Source organism: Herpailurus yagouaroundi, unplaced genomic scaffold (genome assembly GCF_014898765.1).
Source record: "Herpailurus yagouaroundi ecotype Mexico unplaced genomic scaffold, PumYag 196, whole genome shotgun sequence".
NCBI lineage: Eukaryota > Metazoa > Chordata > Mammalia > Carnivora > Felidae > Herpailurus > Herpailurus yagouaroundi.
Window position 1 is genome coordinate 27,586,363 of NW_024412427.1, and position 19,977 is coordinate 27,606,339.

At 39.1% G+C, this 19,977-nt stretch overlaps 1 protein-coding gene across 1 annotated transcript in view; it reads left to right on the plus strand.

Moving 5' to 3' along the window:
* MACROD2 (mono-ADP ribosylhydrolase 2) overlaps window positions 1–19,977 on the plus strand; it is a 2,049,910-nt gene that overhangs the window by 1,468,648 nt on the left and 561,285 nt on the right. Inside the window, exon 7 of the mRNA XM_040447744.1 lies at window positions 17,301–17,331. Within this exon, the coding sequence (XP_040303678.1) occupies window positions 17,301–17,331 (31 nt within the window). The remainder of the gene's footprint in view (window positions 1–17,300; window positions 17,332–19,977) is intronic.

Consider the following 19,977-nt stretch of genomic DNA (forward strand, 5'->3'; position numbering starts at 1 on the left):
CATATAGAGCTAAGAGAAAAATGTGACTTATAGGAAATGCCAATGTTTTCTTTCAAGTTTACCCTTCATTTTCCAATCCATAAAGCTTTTGTACTACCCAGTGAAGTGGAACCCCAGCCTGCAGGAGGATGTGCTCAAAAGGCTCAATCGTGTGTTTTGTAGGCATCGTGAGAGTGGGGTTGGAACTGCCTTCACAAGGTGTTGCTATTCCTTACCTTTTGACACACCTGTGGGTGTGTGGAGGCTCTCAGCACCTTCCAACACTCTCCTTCTTGCCTCCCGCATTACTCCTAATACTCACTATCTAGTGGGTGACAAAGAATCCCTGAAAAGTTTAGCATTGATGCTAAATCAATGGTAATTAGTTTCTCATTATTTCTCCAAAGGTGAACTGCTATTGGAAAAGAGGTGTAAATAATATTAGTTGTTGCTACCAGTTGGAGCCTCAAAATACCCTGTAATTTTATTTGTGTTAATGAGGCAAATGATGATTTCAGAATAGAGGTTGAGCAAATTCAAAGGGATTTAATTTTGCATGTGTACTATTGAAAAAAAAAGTTGAAATGGTAGGGAAAGATCAAGAAGGAAAGAAAATCCAACCCATTTAATACAGGTATTTAATACCCTTTTATGTGTTGCCTTTCAATCACACCCATTTCTTGTCAACCAGTCATAATGTAGTAACTAAAACATCAAAACCTATGGGCTGAGTGAACAAAACATCCATACAGTGTTGTTTAAAGAAAACCCTTTTCTAAAATGATTTCCATTATGGCTGATTTATCTAGATGCATCAATTTCCCAAGGTTGTGAGGCCTCTGTAGACCCTGACTCTGTTTTCCACCTGGAAATTAACAGATCTTGGCACAGACACTGCACTATTTAAATTACTAAGAAACATCAGGGTAAAATTTTAGGCCTCTTAAAGACATAAAATGGACCCACCGAGGTCTCCCCTGACCAGTCCTTCTTCTGGGAAGCTTAGGAATTATTATGTGTAATGACTTTGCTAGTGGTTCTGGCCTGTGTAATTAAGATCCAAATATAACTCTATATTCATTCTACAACTAAATTTCTTATCTGGACAAATGACCCATTTATGAAAGCTCATAAAGTATTGTAGGCAAGTCATTACGTACTTAAAAATCTCCCTAATAAAATGTACCCAAAGACGTTCATATCTGCTTTGCTAATAATTTTCTGAAAATATCCCTTAACATAAGTAACTAGAAAAATACTGTATATTATTATTCAAGAGGAGAAAAATAGAATATAGATTCATAATTATAAATAAGTACCTTTCTTTGATTTCATCTAGTGAACATATTAGCATTATTCTTCTATCATTTCAATTCCCAGATGTGATAGCAGAGTCACCATTACATCAACATAATCTTGCAAGCTTGTGCATTCACTGCAGAATGCAAAATGTCATGACATTTCTTATAGAAATATGAAACTTTTTTTTTGCAAGTCTTGCTATACATCAAAGGTGAATGAAAAGGATTCCAGGGCATACCAGAATTCTGAGTGGAAGAACTGGAGTGGCCAGACTCATGGAAATACACCATAGCTAAAGGAAACAGAAACTTTTGTCTTTCTGTCACCTTATTAACTTCTCTAAAGTTGTTGATTATGGAACTCCTATGGAAATGCTCCAGTGTGCCTCCTTAAGGAGGACTCCCATCATACCAAAGCAAAACAGGGAAAAAGTGGAGGTAGAGGTGGTAGAGGGAAGGAAATAGTGCACAAGGGAAAACATTTATCGGTGGTTGGGAAGGGTTATTAAATATTAGGTTGAGAGTTCAAAGAATCTTTAATAGAATTTTTAAAAAATATAAATTATTGAGAGATTTATGTTTCAATCTAAAGGCAGGACACAATAATTTATGTTTGCAGATATTTTTTTTAGGCCTTAATAATCTATGCGTTCCAAGTATGATCAAGTTCTTGAAAGATTCTCAGATTACTGAATTATAGTTTTTGAGTAGAAGTAGTTCACAGAAATTATTCCATAGGGTTTTACTCTCAACCCAAGAAAAAACTCACTTGCAATTCTGACAAGAATGGACACCTCAGCTTTTGTCTCAGCCTTCTCCCCCCAAAAAAGCACCTGACTTGACTTTCACCTCACCAGGTAGCATGTTCTCAACTATATATGTCCACACATGTGGTCATGGCAACCAATTAGCCTAAGTCAGTCACTTAGTATAGTAATTAGAAACATCATAAGAAGCTGCTTTAAGCCTTACATAAAGCTATACATATTGCTGGATTTTTCTTTATTATGAAATAATTTTTTTGAGCTCTACTTGGAGTTAAGCTGCCTGTTGTTTGTGTCTAAAGTTTTACTGATATAAGGGTTAACATGAGCAGAGATCAGAAGTGGGAAAGTTTAGTGAGTAACAATCTCAACTCTTGTTACTCAGAGTGGAGTCCAAGATCAGCAGCACTAGTATCATCTGAGAGTTTGTTACAAATGCAGAAACTAAGACCTCAATCCAGACCTACTGAATCAGAATCTGCTTTTTAACAAATTCCCCTAGTGAAATGCCTACACAGTAATGTTTGAGAACTAGTATAGTCTAATTTCTGGAATACATTGACTATGGGTCTAAAATATATTGGGGCACCTGGGTTCTCAGTCGATTAAGTGTCTGACTTTGGCTCAGGTCATGATCTCACAGTTCCTGAGTTTGAGCCCCGCGTTGGGCTCCACCCTGCCAGTGTGAAGCCTACTTTGGATTCTCACTCCCTCCTCTCTCGCTGCCTCTCCCCCACTCACGCTTTCTCGCTCTCAAAATAAATAAATAAACTTTTCCAAAAAATTAAAAAATAAAATAAAATAAAGACACGACATGTGCATATGGAGACAGAAAAAATAGTCCCACTGTGAAACAGTTGAGATTCTGAAGTTGACATTTCATGTGAGCAGAAGAATAAGGGTATTTATCATGATGAAAGGAGTCCTGTGTTTAAACAGGGCAGTTTTGTGGGAACGTGCAGGCATGGATGGAAGAGCATGGACTTCATCATCTGTCCTCTTCCTGGTTTGTTACTGACTTCTGTGTAGCTCTGGAAGCTCTGCTTCTTCAGGTATCCATGTGTTAAGTGAGAACAATTTCCTCCCAGCCTTCTCAAGGTTGGAATTCATTCCATGCTATCTTGAAAAGTAGTACTTGGAGTGATATTATTGTCTAGTCACCTGCTACTATCAATGTACCCAGATCAACTACCTTAACATCACCTGGGAGACTGTTAGAAATGCATAATCTCAGCCTGCCCCAGATCTACCTAATACGAATTTGCATTTGAGCAAGATGCTCAGATGAGTGGATGCACATTGAAGTTTGAGAAGCACTGGTTCGTACACTTTCTGAGACAGTGAGCTTCCCATCCCAGGAGAAGTTCAGGTGGAGCCTTTTTGAGCCAGATCAGAGATGGTAGGGAGGGGAACCATGCATGGGGTAGTTGGAACAGGTATCTACCAAGGGCAGTTGCACCTGTAGGATACCTGTGCTTTTAGCAGAACACTAAAATCCAGAAAAGTAGTGTGAAGATTGGCCAAAAAGGCTCCTTTATAGCTTCTGCAGCTAGGCATGAGGTAGGGATCTCATGATGAAATGTTAGTTGAAAAAGGTGGAGGAAACTTGGATAGCTCTTTGAAATTATGGGAAATAAATCTCTAGCATAGAAGCCTTGCCTAATCATTGGTTTCTTACTGTGTCCTCAAAAACCTTTCTCAATTACATCAAATGACATGTGTTATATTAATATAGCTATTCTTTTCCATGTCAAAGATATGCCCCACTTACAGAGAATCCCAAAAAGAAGAAACAGTGATATGGAGAAAGAAGAAAACAGTGAGAAGAAATCCTTTTACACACTTGAAAGGAATATAATGCTTGGCTGTAGTAATAAGTTTCATCTGAGACAGAATTACAACCTCTTATGGATGGTTTTTATTTTGTTTGTCTTTAATCAAGATGCAACTGTGACATTGTGGTTAAAAAATAAATCCTTCACTTTGTGAAATTATACTTTAAATGAAGTCAAAGTTTAGCAGAGCTGGTGGAAGCTAAAAGTATTCATCTCTAAATCAAGAATTGTTCTATCCATTCATCCACTCATCTGTCCTATCTTGATATATTTCACTCATCTATCCATGCATCCATGCACGTGTGACCCTCTCATTGACTCTCTTAGTGCATACATTAACTCCTTAAGGGTACAAAGACATTTAGTTTTAACTATTTCTTAGTGAATAATGGGTACACCACATTCTGTAAAGCTTGGTCTTCTCATCCCGATGGTTTGTTCATCTCCCAGTGCTGCAGCCAACTCCACAGTGTATTCAACTGTGTATACACTGACCCTCAGTGTATACTTTGAAGGCCAGCTGCCTCCTCCCCTCCTTGTGGCTCTGGTAGAATTCTGGTTGGATTAATGCAGTGATCACTGGGAAATGTATACAGATAAGTCACATCCTGGGGCCTGAGCTGTCAGACATCTCCTTGCAAACTGGCTGCTCAGGTCTTTTTCTTTTTGCTTATTTCCATAATAGACTCCAGTTGATAAAACTCTTCACAGTGATTGATGGACCACAAAGCACAGCCATTTTCAGGCCATGAGTAGCAATTCTTGAACTTGGAAAATATGACTATGATCAATTTCCTTTTCCTTTTCCTTTTCCTTTCTTGCTTTCCTTTATTTTAGTCATTCCTACAGGGTGCGTCCTTCAGACACCTCTTTCTTAGTCATTATCCCCTAATTAATTCCCTTGTTAAATATAAAGTGTTCATTAGGCTTGACTAATGTCTTCCTTTGTGACTAAGGAAAGAAGAATTTATTACCTTTACATATTGACTCACGCTGCATAATCACAACTCATTTTATTTAAAGCCCTTATTCTTTACAAACCACCCTGTAGTTTAGGTCCCAGGCAACTGTCAATAGAATCTCACCTGACTCTCCTAAATATGAAATAGAGTCAAGTGTTTGCATATATAATTGACTTAAGAAGTGGCTATATTCATATAGAAAACCATCTCTTTTTCTATATGATGCTTTCAAGTTCACACCATGAAATTATGGAGGGGCTGAAATGAAATTGCCCATTTTGTGGAGAGAACATGCTGACATTGTAAGAGATGGAAGAGAGGTGTCAAAAAAGTCTGCAGGAATAAAAGTTACATATGTGTTGATAATCTAGAAATTTTCTCTCTTTATAATTGTGTGGTCTGTGACAGATTAACAAGCATAGACAAGAAAAGACCGTAGCTCATCTTAGTGGGAGACAGTCTGTGCTGGATATGAGGTGGAGGCAGGCTGGGCAACAATGGCCTGGTGCAGCAGTGGGGGTTGGGGGGAACCAATCTTGGTTACAATAAACTAACACAGTGGTTCTCAAAGTATCCTGATCGTCAGTCATCTGAATAGAACAGAGCAATGGTTCCAAAGTGTCCTAATCTTCAGTTACCCTGTTTAGCTAATCTTTAGTTTAACAGCAGATTTATCACTCTTAAGATATGGTGGCTAGTGCCTAGATGGGTTTTCATGCTGCGTTCATGCTGATAAAGAGTTCTTCGTCTCCAACCAGTTTTTTTCTCAAGGACTGAAAGCATGCTCAGGATGGACTCTTCACCTGTCTCCATCTTCTCTCCTGACCTCACCACCTCTATGTTGCAGCAGGAAGTACAGTAGAATTTTGAGTCAAGAACAGTAGGGTTTCTGTCTAACCTTCCTGTCGGCCACTGTGTGGCACCCTATCCCAGCTGGGGAGAGTAATAATAATGCCTCCTGTGAGCCTTACATGGTTATTTTGAGAGACAGCAAGGCCCATGTGAAACCATCCTGGAAGCTTTAGAATTTCTTAGGTGGCATCTTTATTCTTATTTGTTTTATTAAGCCATAGGAAGATAGAAACCTGATAGATAGCTGAAGCTTCTGGATACTCCGGTATTTTGTCAGTATCAATGGTCTATCAGTAAATACTTGTTGAATATGAATTTTCTCTCTTCCTTCTAAAAGCTGTTTGGTTTGTTAGTGAGGCCTAGAAGGAGATGTGAGACTGGTTGGCTGGGAAATTGTCAACTTACTCTATAGTGCCCAGTCCACAGACTCTTAGAAAATGTCACCTCATCATCTAAGTGTGTCAAGGCTTCTGGGTTGCTCCTCTATGAGAACATCTGTGTTCATTGTTTTGTGGTTATTTGTTGTTAATGGGTTTTCTTAATGTTTCTCTAGAAGTCATATCTTCAACTTTCTAATTAAGACAGATATTAAGACATGACTTACTATTAAGAGAATGCAGGGACTGACTCAAAACCATGAGTTTTAGATTTTGTATTAACAAAACTTTACATGGTGCACAATCTGTGTGGGGCCTTGTGCTTGGCATGGAAGACAGCGTCCCAGGGCCACCATTTTCTCCCTGAGTTTTCACTTTCTTTTAAAAGCAGGGTTTTTTTTTAAACATTTATTTACCATTGAGAGACAGAAAGGAAGAGTGTGAGAAGGGGAGGGGTCGAGAGAGACAGGGAGACACAGAATCTGAAGCAGGCTCCAGGCTCCGAGCTGTCAGCACAGAGCCTGACGCGGGGCTCGAACTCACAAACTGCAAGATCATGACCTGAGCCAAAGTCGGATGCTCAACCAACTGAGCGAGCCAGGCGCCCCCTAAGTTTTCACTTTCTGAATTTCCTCCTAGTTGTATGTTCTTGACAGCCTCTCCTTGGCTCTGAGCCAGGTCTCAGTTGTTCAAGTTGTTCATGGTCTTGAGGATGCCCTTTCTTCTTTCTTGTGGCTTCACAAGGATTTGCTTGCTTTGTTTATTTGTTTTTGTTTGTTTGTTTCTCATTCTTACCAAGACTGACTTGGGATGACCATGTATTTTATTTCCTTAGAGGTTCTCCCAAATTAACCCCCAGGTCTATTTTGCTTTAATGGTTTTACTGCCAGTGACATCAAGGTAAATAGTAATAACAGATGTCTTGGGTTGGTTCTCCAGAAGCAGACTCTGAAGTAAGGATTTGGGGAAAGGATTTATTAGGAAAATCCCAAGAAAAACTCAGGTGAGATGTGAGGCACTGGGACTGGAAGGGAAAGGTAGACATTAGGCCAAATCCCAGGTGACTGCAAAATCCCATGGTGGTAGTTTCCAGGTGATGAAGTCACACTTAGCATTTTTCTCAGTAGGGTAAGGGTATGCTAGTATTTATCCTACCCTTCCACACCCTGCTCATCAATCATTCATTAAGGACTAGCACTGGTATTTGACTTCCAGCCTCTTTCTCTTCCAAGTGCTCTAGCAAAGTGGGTCTATGATAGTTGCTGTGTGGGAGGACCAAGGGCAGGGGCATGTGGGCATGGTGAAGGTTGGGACGCCCTGTGCAGTCACAATGAGGAAAGCTCAAAGATCCACAAGTCCTATGCTTGCAGTGCTCTATGTCCTCAGTGCTGTGAGCGCACAATCCTTCATCCAGGAAGGCCCCTCCCTGCAGGCACAGTTAGATCTTGCCAGTGGTTTTGAGCTGTGGGCCATTCATACTCAAGTGGGTAATTTACTCCTCAGGGGATCTGAAATGATGACTCTTCTCTCAGTTTCTCCTGGCTCTGCCCAGGAAAGGTCATCACACAGCATTCCCACATACATACTCCTCACCCATGGGTGCCAGGGATGTAACATGGGCCTGATACCTGTCCTTAATTATAAGGAAGATGGAGAGGGGATACAAAATTAGAGGTAATTAGACTTTTGGAAAGTCATCGTTTTAGGGACTTTTTGTTCCAGTAGGAGCTTTCATATTACACAAGTGTTTTGCTGTTGATAAGAGGGTTTTTTTTTGGGGGGGTGGTTCTTTTTTGTTTTTTAAGCCTTTATTTACTCTTGAGAGAGAGAGAGACAGAGCATGAGCGAGGGAGGAAAGAGGGGGGGGGCACAGAATGTGAAACAGGCTCCAGGCTCTGAGCTGTCAACACAGAGCCCGATGTGGGGCTCAAACTCATAAGCCTTGAGATCATGACCTAAGCAGATGTCAGATGCTCAACCAATTGAGCCACCCAGGTGCCCCCATTTTTTTTTCTTTTTTTTAACCTTTGTTTCTTCCTTTTGCTTCTACATAAAGGGAGTTTACAGATGTAGACATTTTGGAACAGAATGAACATTCTTCTGAGTTCAGCAGGTTTATAGTGACCTGTTCGTGTTTTCACATATGTATCGTTTACAGTTAAACATTCCTACCAGTCACATGAGCAAGCTTGGGCAAAAAGAAAGTTTTTCTCTGTGCTTGTTCTGACATTTTGCATCCTAATAAATTCACAGTGGAACTAATCCAGCTGTCTTCTTGGAAAATATAAAGTTTGGAAGAGGATTGCTACTATTCATAGCTATGTAATAGTTTGTTTTATACTGTGTGGAGTTGTAGTTATAAACATGAAAGCAGCTGGCAATAAATGACTTTATGACAGCTATTTCCAAGGTATAATGAAGAAAACAAAAACAAAGTTATTGCTTATAATTATGGTGCCTGGGTGAGCTTGCACAATGTACTTCAAACATTTCACTGGCCAATTCCATGTGATCTCATTCACAGTCTCCTCTAAATGACCTTGGCCTTCAGGTTATTTAGCCTTGGAAATGGGAGCCTTTGCATTTTCCAGTGCAATTTGTTAACGAGAGAGCATCCTTTGCTCTGTTCACCCATTCAATGTGGGTAAAAAGTGGAATTAAAGAATTTTCTTTATTATTGATGAGGTTTTATATGAGAAAAATAAATGTTTGAGGGCAGTAGATTGTAAATATTCTCAAAATTTTAAATGCACTTTTTTTAACCCAGTGGTTAAAGAAGTTAATTTAATTTCTAGAAATAGATCCTACTAGAATACTGTTAAGTACATAAAGGCAAGTCAAGAATGTGTATTGCAGGTTTGTTACAGCAAAAGTTACAAACAACCTACATATTCATCAATGTGGCAATATTAGATGAACAGTGTAACTATGCCATAGAATAGTATGTAGACCTTACAAACATGAGGTGGATCAATATGCACAGACATTAAAGGGTCACCAAGATCGAGGACATGAAAAAAGAAAGCTAATATCAAAACATCAACTACATGGAATGCTCTAATTTGTGTAGAAAAAGAATATATGACAATGTTTATATATGCCCTAGAACTCAATTGTGTATTCATTCAAACATTCAGCTATTTATTGAGTTCTAGGCTACATTTTAGGTGCCGGCGATACGACAACAAGTAAAACCAAAGTCTTCTTGGGAGTTGCATGCCAGTGGGGGAACTGAAAGTGAGGACACAAAGAACAGCAAACAACTGTGTGTCAGGTGGCGTAGGAGTCATAAAGAGATACAAAGCAGCCTAAGACAATAGAGGGTAATTTAGAGGCCAGAAAGAGCCTCTTTGAGGACGTGACATTTGATCAGAGATCTAAAAGGAACATGTGCCAGGCAGTGGGGACAGCGAGGCCAAAGTCCGTAAAGCAGGATTGTGCTTTGTGTGTTTGGAGAGCAAAAGGAGGCCAGTGTGGCTGCAACTCTGTGAGCAAAGGGAAAAATGGAAGGAAAGGAGCGGGGAGAGGAAGCTAGGAGCCAGATCACTGGGAGCTTGAAGGCCATGGTCTGGACTTCAAGTTCTATTTAAAGTGTGGTGGGAAGTGAGTAGAGAAGTGAGATCAGGAAAAAGACCCAATTTTATTTAGGCTTTAAAATGTAAATATGTGGAGTGGGATGCTGCTCACCGTACTATTGACCATGATGGCCTTGGAGGGAGGGCATTCTAGTTTAGTGAGAGGAAGGGAGGGATGTTGACTGTAGGAGAAGTTCTCACTGATTTCTGCCTACACCAGTCTTGTTTGAGACTTTGGGAATGTATTCAAACATTACTTATATAATTAAGAAGTATTAAAGGCAAAACATAGAATCAGTTATTCCTTATGCAATAAATAGATAGATAGATAGATCCCTTATGTAGTATTCCTTTCTGTGATCTTGAGCAACTTTGCATCCATGACCTTACTGGCCCCCCATGTATATTAAAAAGGGTAATATGTTCTTTATCACAAGATTGTTCATGAGAATGAATCAGGTAATATACATAGAGCTCTTAGCCCAGTGCTTGGCACATTATAATAATTAAAATAATGGCAACTCTTATTTTTGCCATGCTGCCACCCGCCATGTCCAAACACTGTAAGGCACTCAGGATGCAATGAAATTCCTTGTCTCTCTGTTATCTTTATCCTGAGCTATAGAATATTATAAGAGGCCATTTTGTAGCATCATAGAATTAAATAGCTGAATAAAGCATTTAATCCAACTATGCTCTTTGCATAGATAGAAAAACAGAGGCACGGAGAAGATACACTGATGGTTCTCAGATTTAAAGCTAATGAGTGACTCTGATCTCTTGCATTCCAATTCAGATTTCTACTGCATTAGTATTTCCCTAATTTTAAACATTCACATTTCACCTTCTAATATGATGATTATCTAATATTTTAATTGCCTCTTTAAGTACTTTTATTCTCAAAGGAAACTATAATATAACCCTAAGTGGAAAACCAGTATTCCTTCTTATAATTCATTACAATGACTTAGAGTTTTAGCATATTTATATGATTGCTTTTGCCACAGTAATGCTGTGTAACAAACAACCCCAAAACTTAGTGACATAATGACAAGCACATCTTCCCTGCTCACACACCTGTGGGTTCACAGGGATGACACAGCTGCCCTAGGCTGGTTTAAGATTCTACTTGTCTCAGCCTCAGGCTTCATGAGCTATGTTCTTCTCATCGTTCTCCTCTAAAGTCAGGAATATAAAAGTTCAACTCTAAATGTCATGTCTACTATTATCCCATTGACCAAACTAAGTCATATGCTCAGTCCATCATCAGTGATGCAAGGAAAATACATCTTCCCCTAGTGGAGCAACTGCAAAATCACATGGTAAAGCATGTAGGTACAAGGAGGGATGAAGGCTTGAAAAAAGTAATGGGGATATATGGTATGTCAAAATAATATGTAGACATTACAGTGAAATGAGTAATGACTATCTATTTGCCATGTCAAAATATCTTGAATACTAGAGTTAGGCATATCATAGTTTGAGAAATAATCAAATACCCTGCATTCTGGATAAGGGACTATGGCACAACCCACTATGCTGATAACTAAACACCTAAAGACAAAGAATGGTACCCTGATGTTCATTGTTTCTAAGATGCTCATTTTCTCATAACCCATATCCTATCTTCTTTGAAAGTAGGATGTCTCTTATAGCCTGGGATATTTTACAGTCAATGATAGTCGTGGTGAGTTTTTGCTGCCTGTACATGGGTACACTTGGTTATCATTCCCAGTGGACTTACTGTTCAGCTGCAACCTCTTGACTTTCAGTCCGTCAACCAATTAGGGGCCATATGAGAAGGAGGTGTGTGTTTGGCTGTTGTCTGAAAACTTTTGTTGGGAACAGAGATGGAGCCAGCTTCAAAATTTTCAGAGAAGGAGTTAGAAGCCTAGAAGAAAAGTCCAGAGTCAACAGTGGAGCTCTTGTGAAGAACTGGATCAACAACACCTTTCTTGAGAGCACAAAGATGAAACTGTGGAGAACTCTTGCCTATGACTCTGCAGTGAAAAGTGATTCAGAAGTACGGGACTCTGAATGTGGACAAGTTTTAGGAAAACTTAACCAGTTTATCTCTTTTAATCTATTCTTTAGAGCAAGATGTGATTTAAGAAATTATCTAAATAAAGGCAAACTAGCAATTTCAGTTAAGTATACAATAAAAATCTAAATGGTAAGAAAACATGTGTTATATTTCAACTTATAGAGCTTCCTCTTAGGGGTACACAAAGTACAACAAAATAATGGTGTTTCTTACAATCAATGTCTTCCTCAGTGAAATGGGACATATAATTAAAAATGGTTAAATGGAAGGTGTATCAGGTAACATGCTTTTGCTTGCAAATAATGGAAAGTCTAACTAAAACTAAATAAACAATAAAGTGTTGGCTCAGCAATTGAAAGATTCTCAAGACTGGGAACACTTTACAGTTAATTTACACCAACAGCTCACAGATATCAGAACTCTCCATCTCTCCTTGTAGCTAAGGGGGATGTGTGCTACTTACTTAGTTCAATCGACACCTTCATGTGCAGCTGAAGGTGGAGTTAGTCCTACCCAGCTGGCAAGGCTGTTGCATAAGCAATGGGTAGATGGCAAAGAACATAGATAAAGAAGAGAGAAAGTGTATGGAAACCAATTTGACAATAAACTTCATATATTGAAAAAATAAATTAATTAATTTAAATAAATAAATACATAAATAAATAAAACTTGATTTCTAAGGACTGGTGGTCCTAAAAAGTAAAAAAAAAAAAAAAAAAAAGAAGAGAGAAAGAAATTCCCACTTTACAGGAAAGCATTAACCAAGAATCAAGGGTCAGGGAAAAGCAAGGGATGGTTATGATGTTGGCTTAGGGCTTATTGCCTGAGTTTTGAGGCACTATTAGAATCAAGATAAGGCAGTGGGGGTATTTCCTTCCTTGCCCTCAAATGGAGAAGTGGAAATAGATGTTCAAGAGAATGGGAGGCATAGTCTACAGCCTTAAGGATTTCAGTGTTTTTACAAATGTACTTGAAACCAACATGCTGGGTTAGGGAAGTATTTTCCAGGTAGTGGCTCAGTCTACAATTTCACAAAAGAAAAATCCTGTCTCACTCTCCAAGTCAAATTATTATTTTCCCCCAAGAAAGCAAGTGCGTGTTGACATAGAAAAATATGCTGAAAAGTCAAGTGTTACGAAACAAGTTTCTGATGGCTATATGCTGGGGCCTGATTAGCATGGAGACTTTTGCTCCTGGGGCTTCTGTAAGGAGAATATGGAGCCTTACAAATTTGGCTGGTGATGTCATTCCCCAAGTTCCACAGGTGACTGCTGAGTTATGTGCACTTGAAACAAACCAGGCTAATTGGCTGGGTTTTGGTACAATCTATCATTCTTCCACAGAAGAGGATTTTTGTGGGAGGTGGTTATGTTAACCACAACTTTGAAATAAAGAAATCCCATGCTACTCACTTCTGGTGACACCATCAGAACTTTATTATGGCAAAGAACACAGACTATGTGCTGTAAAATCCCTTAGATGAGCTCACTTGCTCACCTTCTTTCTCAATCTCTCTGTCTCTCCTCTCTCTCTCTCTTCCCCCTCTCCTGTCTCTCTCTCTCCTTCTCTCTCTCCCTCCTTCCCTCTCTCCCTCCCATCCCTCTCCCTCTCCCTCTCCCTCTCCCTCTCCCTCTCCCTCTCCCTCTCCCTGTCTCTCAATAAAAAGTGATTAAGGGAGGAGATTTAGTTTGGATGAATTACATGCAAGGTTGTTTTACATAAAACAAACTTTTTCCATGATACTGTATTTCAGTCTCTGCTTTATCATTGCTTTTTTGTTTGAATGAATGCAATAATATTACCAAAGCCATCCTCCATTACACCACCATTTGCCTTCACATTCAAGGCAACGATGTCATTTTCCGATGAAGCTATTTGTCCTTGTTAACAAAGGCAAGGCAGTTGGTACATTCAGACTCAATTACCAAGTTGCATGATTGATTCAAAGATATTGCTGGGAGCTGAGGCAAATGAAAGTTGCCATTAACTGTTCAGTATGTTCTCTTCTGCTAGATCTAATGGGAAAAAAAGACTCGTATAGCTGACCCTAAGAGGGAAACGGAAGGGAGTTAGATCAGTTACCAAGGAGGCAGACTCTGAGACAAAGATTATGGTGCAAGATGTTTATTAAGATGTGCCCTTGGGATCTACACCTGGAGAAGAGAGGGGAGGGAATCAGGAGTGGGTAGAGGGAAAGATGTGCTATGATGCAAGTCCAGTGATGGCTTCACTGAACCCGTTGGGAGCTCTGGAGCTGGTAGGGCCCTTTAGTGTTGCACTGACTTGAGCTAAGATGAACCAAGGCCTTGCCACTCGGTATTAACTACTCTTTGGATGTGGACTGTCCAGAAGGAGTATGACCCTGAGTGGAGTAGCCCTTTGCATCTGAGGCAATCCCTGGAAGAGTTGATAGAGGCTGTCTGCAGACAGCACTGCTGGGGTCTAGACCCCAGATTCTAGGGCAGTTGTCCTCAACCAGAGATGATTTTGACCCTAGGGGACATTTGACAATGCCTAGGAATAGATTTGATTGTCACAACTGGAGGGGGGGGGATGCCACTTGCATCAAGTGGATAGAGAGAGTCCAGGGATGCCACCAACCATCTCACAATGTACCACACAGCCCCCAACAACAAAGCGTTATCTGGTCTGAAATATCAATAGAGCTGAGTCTGGGAAGCCCTGCTGTAGGGCAACAATTTCTGCTTGAGGGGGAGCTTGGTGGCCATGCCAGTGCCCACCTCAGGAATCAGCATTAATCGAGATATTACTATCTGTCAGATTCAATGCTCTGTGTTCCTTATTTCTCCTAAGCTTCCCCCAGACCCTTTGAAGTGAGTCTCATTTCCTCATTTGTTTCCATTTACTAATGAGGGAACCGATGTTCAGGAAAGTTCAGGGAACTACCCAACATCGTGAACTGGAAAGATGCCCAGGTGGAATTTACAGTGGGCTTGCTTGTCGAAAACATGGTATCTTCTGGCCTCTGCTTGATGGCTCCGTGTAGCAATTCTCAAACCTTTCTCTTTCTCTATTGCAATCACAAGATGGGCGTTTACGTGTTCAGTTCACTCTCATGGAATTCCTGGGGCATGAACTGTAGACTCACTTCCCTCTATCTCATTTAAAAAGCAGAGTGGAACATGAGTGAGCACGGCACCCATGGGGATGACCCTGAATCCTCTCTAATTTGTATTTGTATTTTCAGGTAGGCCATCCCTGAACTCTGAGCCCTTTCTATTACTATCAAATTGCTTACAGTGAGCATGCAGCTGGTTTTCACATGGAGAGAAAGGCCTGTCAGTGGTCTTGGTGAATGCCTTTAAAAAGATGAGAATATTTCCAGGAGGATTTGTTTCACACTCTCTCAGTCATTTGAGCGTCTGACTTCAGCTCAGGCTCAGGTCATGATCTCACAGTTCGGTTTGTGAGTTCAAGCCCCACATCAGGCTCTCTGCTGTCAGTGCAGAGCCCACTTGGGATCCTCTGTCCCCGTCTTCCTCTGTGTGTGTGTGTGTGTGTCTCTCTCTCTCTCAAAAATAAAACATTAAAAAAAAGAAACAGTAGCCCTTCACTGTTCCTGGTGAAGAAACAGAAAAAAGAAACTTACCATTTTGCAGACATATAGGTGAGCTCAAGAGTTCATTATTACTCTTTCTCAAACAAAATCACATAAATTGTGACTTTTTAAGTAGGACATCCATGTAAAGGTAATAAACATACAGTCTATGAAAATGTTAAGGAAAATAAAATATAGTACACACTTAACCCAAAGATATAAAGAAAAAAGATAGACATTGCATCATTATGGAGCTCAGTAATAATGCTTGTTATGACAGTCAAACAGCTGCAGTTCTTAGATTCTGTAGCACAGTATCAGTCACATGTTTCAAAAATTCTGTCATCGATTTCTACAGCCCATTTCTATATGGTGAATGCTAGCATCTTCATTTTCAACTGAAAAATAAAAAGACCAGAAAGATGAAAACAACTTGATTAAATTTACACAGAGGTACATTGGCAGAGGACATTGCTATGCTCAGATCATGTTCCTCTGTTAGAGAGCCTAATTTAGAGTTAGCTGTATATTCACATTTGTTCCTACACTCTTTCAGTCAAATTCTTTAAATATTGCTAGGTAAAATATGGGGTCTTAGTCATTTGGGCTGCTATCACAAATTACCACAGACTGAGTGGCTTCAACAACAAACATTTATTTCTCACAGTTCCGGAGGCTGGCAAGTCTGAGATCAAGATGCCAGCAGATCTGGTAAACCTGGAAAGGGGCTTGCAGATGGCTGTCTTCCCACCGTAACTTCTGGAGGAGAAGAGCAGAGAGTGCTAGCTCCCTTCCTCTTCTTATCAGAACTCCAACCCTGTCATGGGGCCTCTACCGTCCCCCTCCTTAACTTCCGAAGATTCCACCTCCAGATACCATCACGTTAGGGCTTCAACATATAAATTTGGGGAGACACAAACATTCAGTCCGTTGCATAAGGTATAAGCAGTAGTGTGTCTGTAAATGGTGAAAAAAACTTGGGTGCCTTGGTGGCTCAGTCAGTTAAGCGTCCGACTCGTGATCTCTACTCAGGTCATAATCTCACGGTGTGTTGACTGCTTGGGATTTTGTCCCTCCTTCTCTCTGCCCCTCACCTGCTTTCATTCTCTCTCTCTCTCTCTCTCAAAATAAATAAATACAATTTAAACAAACCTGACTCTAAAAAATGAGTGTGTATGTATGTATACATGTATTTAAAATTTTACTAATAAAAAGAATGTTTAGCACACAACTTACAAATAAAAATAAAATATACAATATATATTACTTATTATATATAATACACTTATTATACATTTAATAATAAATTCTTTATTATAACTTCTATACAGCAGATTGATTCTTACAAAAAACTTTTGTAAATGTTACAAAAATTTTGCATCTATAGCCAACCTGTGGTTTCCACTGACCCACAAGTGTGGTCCAACATGAAGTTTGATTAATGTTTTCAAGTTTTAAGCTACCAACATGACCACTCTCTCTCTCTCTCTCTCCCTCTCAAAATAAATAAATAAGCATTTAAAAATTTATAATATATAATATACTTATATGTTATATAACATATGATATATTTATAAATGTATGTGATATTTATATTATATAGAATATATTATTCATTATTTATATTATATTACATATTATATAAATGTATAATAGACATAGGTCTTCTCAAGAGCAGAGGTAATAGTAAAATGTGGCAAACTAGGAAGTGATGAGATGATTTCTGAATATTTGTTTTATATATAACATTTCATTGAAGGCTTATATGACTTAATTTCTTAATTATAACTAGATTTAACAGTTGGTTCACAAGATTCCTGGAAATTTGACAGTTGACTCTTGGGAGCTGATGTGATTGCTGCTGATAAGGAGAAGTTTTCAGTTTTGATACATCCATTTCCACAGTGTCTCCTTCTCCAACTGAGTAGGGTTTCAGAGGTCTGAGCATATGAATAGAGAACATCCCATATCAAGCAAATAGATACTGAAATAGATGATGTCAGCAAAGTTGTTCCTTTAAAATTTATTGTTATTTTTGTGGTTTATTCACAGGCATTTCCCTGCATCTCAACCGGCATTTATGGTAAGTGATCTAGCTTTTGATAATGTTTGTATTTCTTTATTTTGCTGTTAAAGGCAAGGCTAACAGGAGAAATAAGAGGTCCTCTGATGGATATAGTTTTCTGTGCTTTAAAGAGACTCAAAAGGCAGGTAGAGTCTCTGAGTCCTACTGTGGACTGTGAAGAGGCTATTCAGGTATTCTGTGTTCTTGGATTTTATTGTATTGGATACCACCTGTAATGATTTGATACACTGTGGCACAATGTCTTTGGTTAAATGAAAAATCTTGCTTTAGTAAGATTTGACCTCTAATGGGTTTTCTTTCATAAAGTAAGGCTTTTCTCTTATGTGAATCATTATGCATATAAAGCCTAGCATTATCATTATTTTGTTGTGAACTACAAAATAATGGAAGCATTGATATGTACGCACATGCATGTATCAGTATATTTAATTTAAAAAAAACTCTAAGAAGTGACTGTTGATAAAAACAAATTAATTTTTGTGATCTTCACATATATATTTTTAGTCTTGAGGGATTGTTTTAAATAGTGACTGCTTCACTTACAGATAGAGGCAAAATGTTCTTGTAATCACTTGTTTTCACTAACCTAAAGCTCTCTAAACATTATTTTACCTACAATGACATTTCCTGGTGCTTTTTTTCCCTCAAGCCATTATTAAATCTGTTTTACAATATTAAGGTAACATGGGGTTTAGTTTTCATTTTAGAGTTTTCTAATCAAGAAAAATAGATTAGACCCTTATGAACTCAAACTTCTCACATGGTGGCTCTTAACTAAAAAATAAAATATGTACAAATGTAAAGAAATAATTTAAATTCATCACTCCAGGGAAGAGATATCTAGAATGATGTCAAAGGTAGGAGATTTATTTCTTATTAATATGGTATTTATTTTGAAGATCTTGGTGAGAATAAAATGGAAAATATAAGCCTGAATCAAATTAAATGAGGAAGGATTTGGTCACATCATTTAAGAATTTAAGGCATGCCTTTTTTCCTCTCTGGATTCCACTATAGCCTATGTTTATGGAAGCAATGGACACTGGGCTGGAGAGGGATAACTGGACCATCTGTAGAATCTCTATCATGGCAATTCTTCCTACCTTAGGGATGCCTAGTTAGAGATCTTAAACATTTGTTTAAAGGAAACAGTAAAATACAAAGTTTTGCCCGAGCAAGAGCCCACATCTCCCTTTCATCTTGTCTGGAGTCAAGCATCTCCCCTGCTTGTGCTCCCTCTCTCTCTAAAAATAAAAGACAGAGAGAGAGAGAGAGAGAAGGAGGGAGAATCTTAAGCAGAATCCGTCTTAGTGCAGAGCCCTACACGGGGCTCTATCCCACAACCCTGGGATCATGATCTGAGCCAAAGTCAAGAGTTGGCTCCTCAACCAACTGAGCCACCAGGCACCCAATTACTCCAGTTCTCTTGTGGACCATTTCGCATTTTGCAACTTGGAATTTATTTCCTATGTCCCTTGTGAAGTCAGCTTTCTGATTAGTCCTTGATTCTCTCCCAGTACCCATATATTATAGATCAGTCCTTCTCTCACTCTTGCTCCAAACCCTGCTCTGCTCTTCATTATCCAGATAAGTTTTACTTTTCTCTCAATTTATTGGATCCGAAATAATACTTTATTTAAATAAATTGGTCCACAGCTCAAGAGAAAAGTTTTAAAAAGGAAACAAACAAAATCCACAACACTTTGTAAGTCATGTGAGAATGGATTTAGAGAAAATATTCACATCAATCTCCTGGTTCTAGGCCCCCTCCTTTCTTAATATATTTTCTACCATACTAGATTAATTTTTCTAAAATACCACTTGGTGCATGTTTCCCGTCTGCTCAGGAGCCTTTGATCATATTCCATTACTTGCAGGTTAACATTTACTCTTTCTGGACTGAACAATAGGTGCCTTATGTATCTCCCTAAACCAGTGCTTTCAACATTTGTGAAGAGAGGGGCTCCTGGGTAGCTCATTCGGTTAAGTCTTTGACTTCCACTCAGGTCATGATCTCACTGCACCTGAGTTCAAGCCCTGCATAGGGCTCTGTGCTGAGAGCTCAGAGCTTGGAGCCTGCTTCAGATTCTGTCTCCATCTCTCTGCCCCTTCCCTGCTGGTTCTCTCTCTCTCTCTCTCTCTCTCTCTCTCTTTCTTCCTCTCCCTCCCTCTCTCTCTGTCTCAAATATAAAATAAAACAAAAAAAATTTAAAAATTTGTGAAGGGAGAAGACATCTCTTCTCAAGGATGTGAATTGGTGTGCCAAGAAATTTGTATGTGCTTTGTTTTTATATCTGTATTTTTTTATTTATTTTGAGTTTATTGTGAGAATCCCAAGCAGACTCCATGCCCTTAGTGCAGAGCCCAATGTGGGGATCGAGCTCATGAACCATGATGACCTGAGCCGAGATCAAGTCAGGTGCTTAAACAGCTGCACCACACAGGTGCCCACTTTTGTGTCTTTAAAAGGATGATTTACTCTCCAGCATTTCCTAAGGTTATTTGACCTTTGTTATTTTCTCAGCTTTCTCAGGACTTGTGTTTTCTCCAGAATATAGTTGGAGAGATTTCTTATCATATACCCAGTGTGGACACATCTTCTATCACCCTCAGATGAGCTGATAAGTCTCAGAACATGTTATA